We start from the raw sequence: 1,136 nt of genomic DNA on the forward strand, positions 1-1,136 counted from the left end.
ACCGAGCGGGTGAGGTTCGTACACAGGTACATCTACAACCGGGAGCAGCAAGTGCACTTCGACAGCGATGTGGGGATCTTTGTGGGTGACACTCCATTTGGAGAGTACCAGGCCAGGAACTGGAACAGCCAACAGGAAAGGCTGGAGTACTATCGATCTCTGGTGGACAGGGTCTGCCTGCCCAGCTACGAGGGGTACGGCCCGTTCAGCGTGGAGAGGAGAGGTGAGCGTGGGGCAGAGCGGGTCCCCTCGGCCCCTGCCCCGGGAATGACCATGGAGCCCCTCAAACCCTCCCTGGGAATCACCCCAGGCCCCTCAGCCTTCCCGTGGCCTTTTGCCCCCTCCGAGTCCATCCCAGTTAATCCCAGTCTTTCCAGTGTCCCTCAGTCCATCCCAGTCCATCCCAGTCTCTCCCAATTCCCCCCCGCGTCTCCACCCCGCTGGGGCCACAAAGCTCACGCCCCTCAGCCAATCCCAGCGCGTCTCTCTGATGACGCTCCAGTTGCCAGGCAGACCCAAAGCAAAGAGTTCCCTCCCCACGACTCAGCCTCCCAGTCCAGATCGCTTCCTTCCCAGTCCACACCAGTCATTCCCAGTCCTTTCCAGTCATTCCCAGTCATTCCTAGTCCCCATCACTCCACTCCCAGACCCTCTCACTCCATTCCCAGTCGTTCTCACTTCACTCCCACATCTCCCAACTCTCTCCCCAGTGCCCCCTCAGCCCATGCCCTTCTCCTCCAGTCTATTCCCAGTCCCTCCCACTGCCATCCCAATCCCTCCCAATGTCCTACAAGCCCTCTGCCCTCCCTCCCAGTGCCCCCCAGATGATCCCAGTGTCTCCCCTGTCCCTACCAGTGCCCCCCAGTGTGTCCATCTCGCTGGTGCCATCGAGCTCCCAGCCCGGCCCCGGCCGCCTGCTCTGCTCCGGGATGGATTTCTACCCTGCGCCGGTGCAGGTGAGGTGGTTCCAGGATGGGCAGGAGCTGCCGGAGCACGTGGTGGCCACCGACGTGGTCCCCAATGGGGACTGGACCTACCAGGTGCTGGTGCTGCTGGAAATCCCCCCCCGGCGCGGGGTCACCTACAGCTGCCAGGTGGAGCACGTCAGCCTGGAGCACCCCCTCAGCCGGCACTGG

The 1,136-nt window shown here is 62.9% G+C and overlaps 1 protein-coding gene across 1 annotated transcript; it reads left to right on the forward strand.

Moving 5' to 3' along the window:
* Positions 1-3: 3 nt before the first annotated feature.
* On the forward strand, positions 4-1,133 carry LOC103765028 (class II histocompatibility antigen, B-L beta chain-like; the record flags this gene model as incomplete). Its single annotated transcript, XM_029964588.1, has 2 exons — positions 4-223; positions 856-1,133. Coding segments are annotated over 2 exons (498 nt in total), but the record flags the coding sequence as incomplete, so codon positions are not given.
* Between the last annotated feature and the right edge of the window lie 3 nt (positions 1,134-1,136).

The sequence above is a fragment of the Manacus vitellinus genome, unplaced genomic scaffold, assembly GCF_001715985.3.
Source record: "Manacus vitellinus isolate BGI_N305 unplaced genomic scaffold, ASM171598v3 scaffold_752_pilon, whole genome shotgun sequence".
Taxonomy (NCBI): Eukaryota; Metazoa; Chordata; class Aves; order Passeriformes; family Pipridae; genus Manacus; species Manacus vitellinus.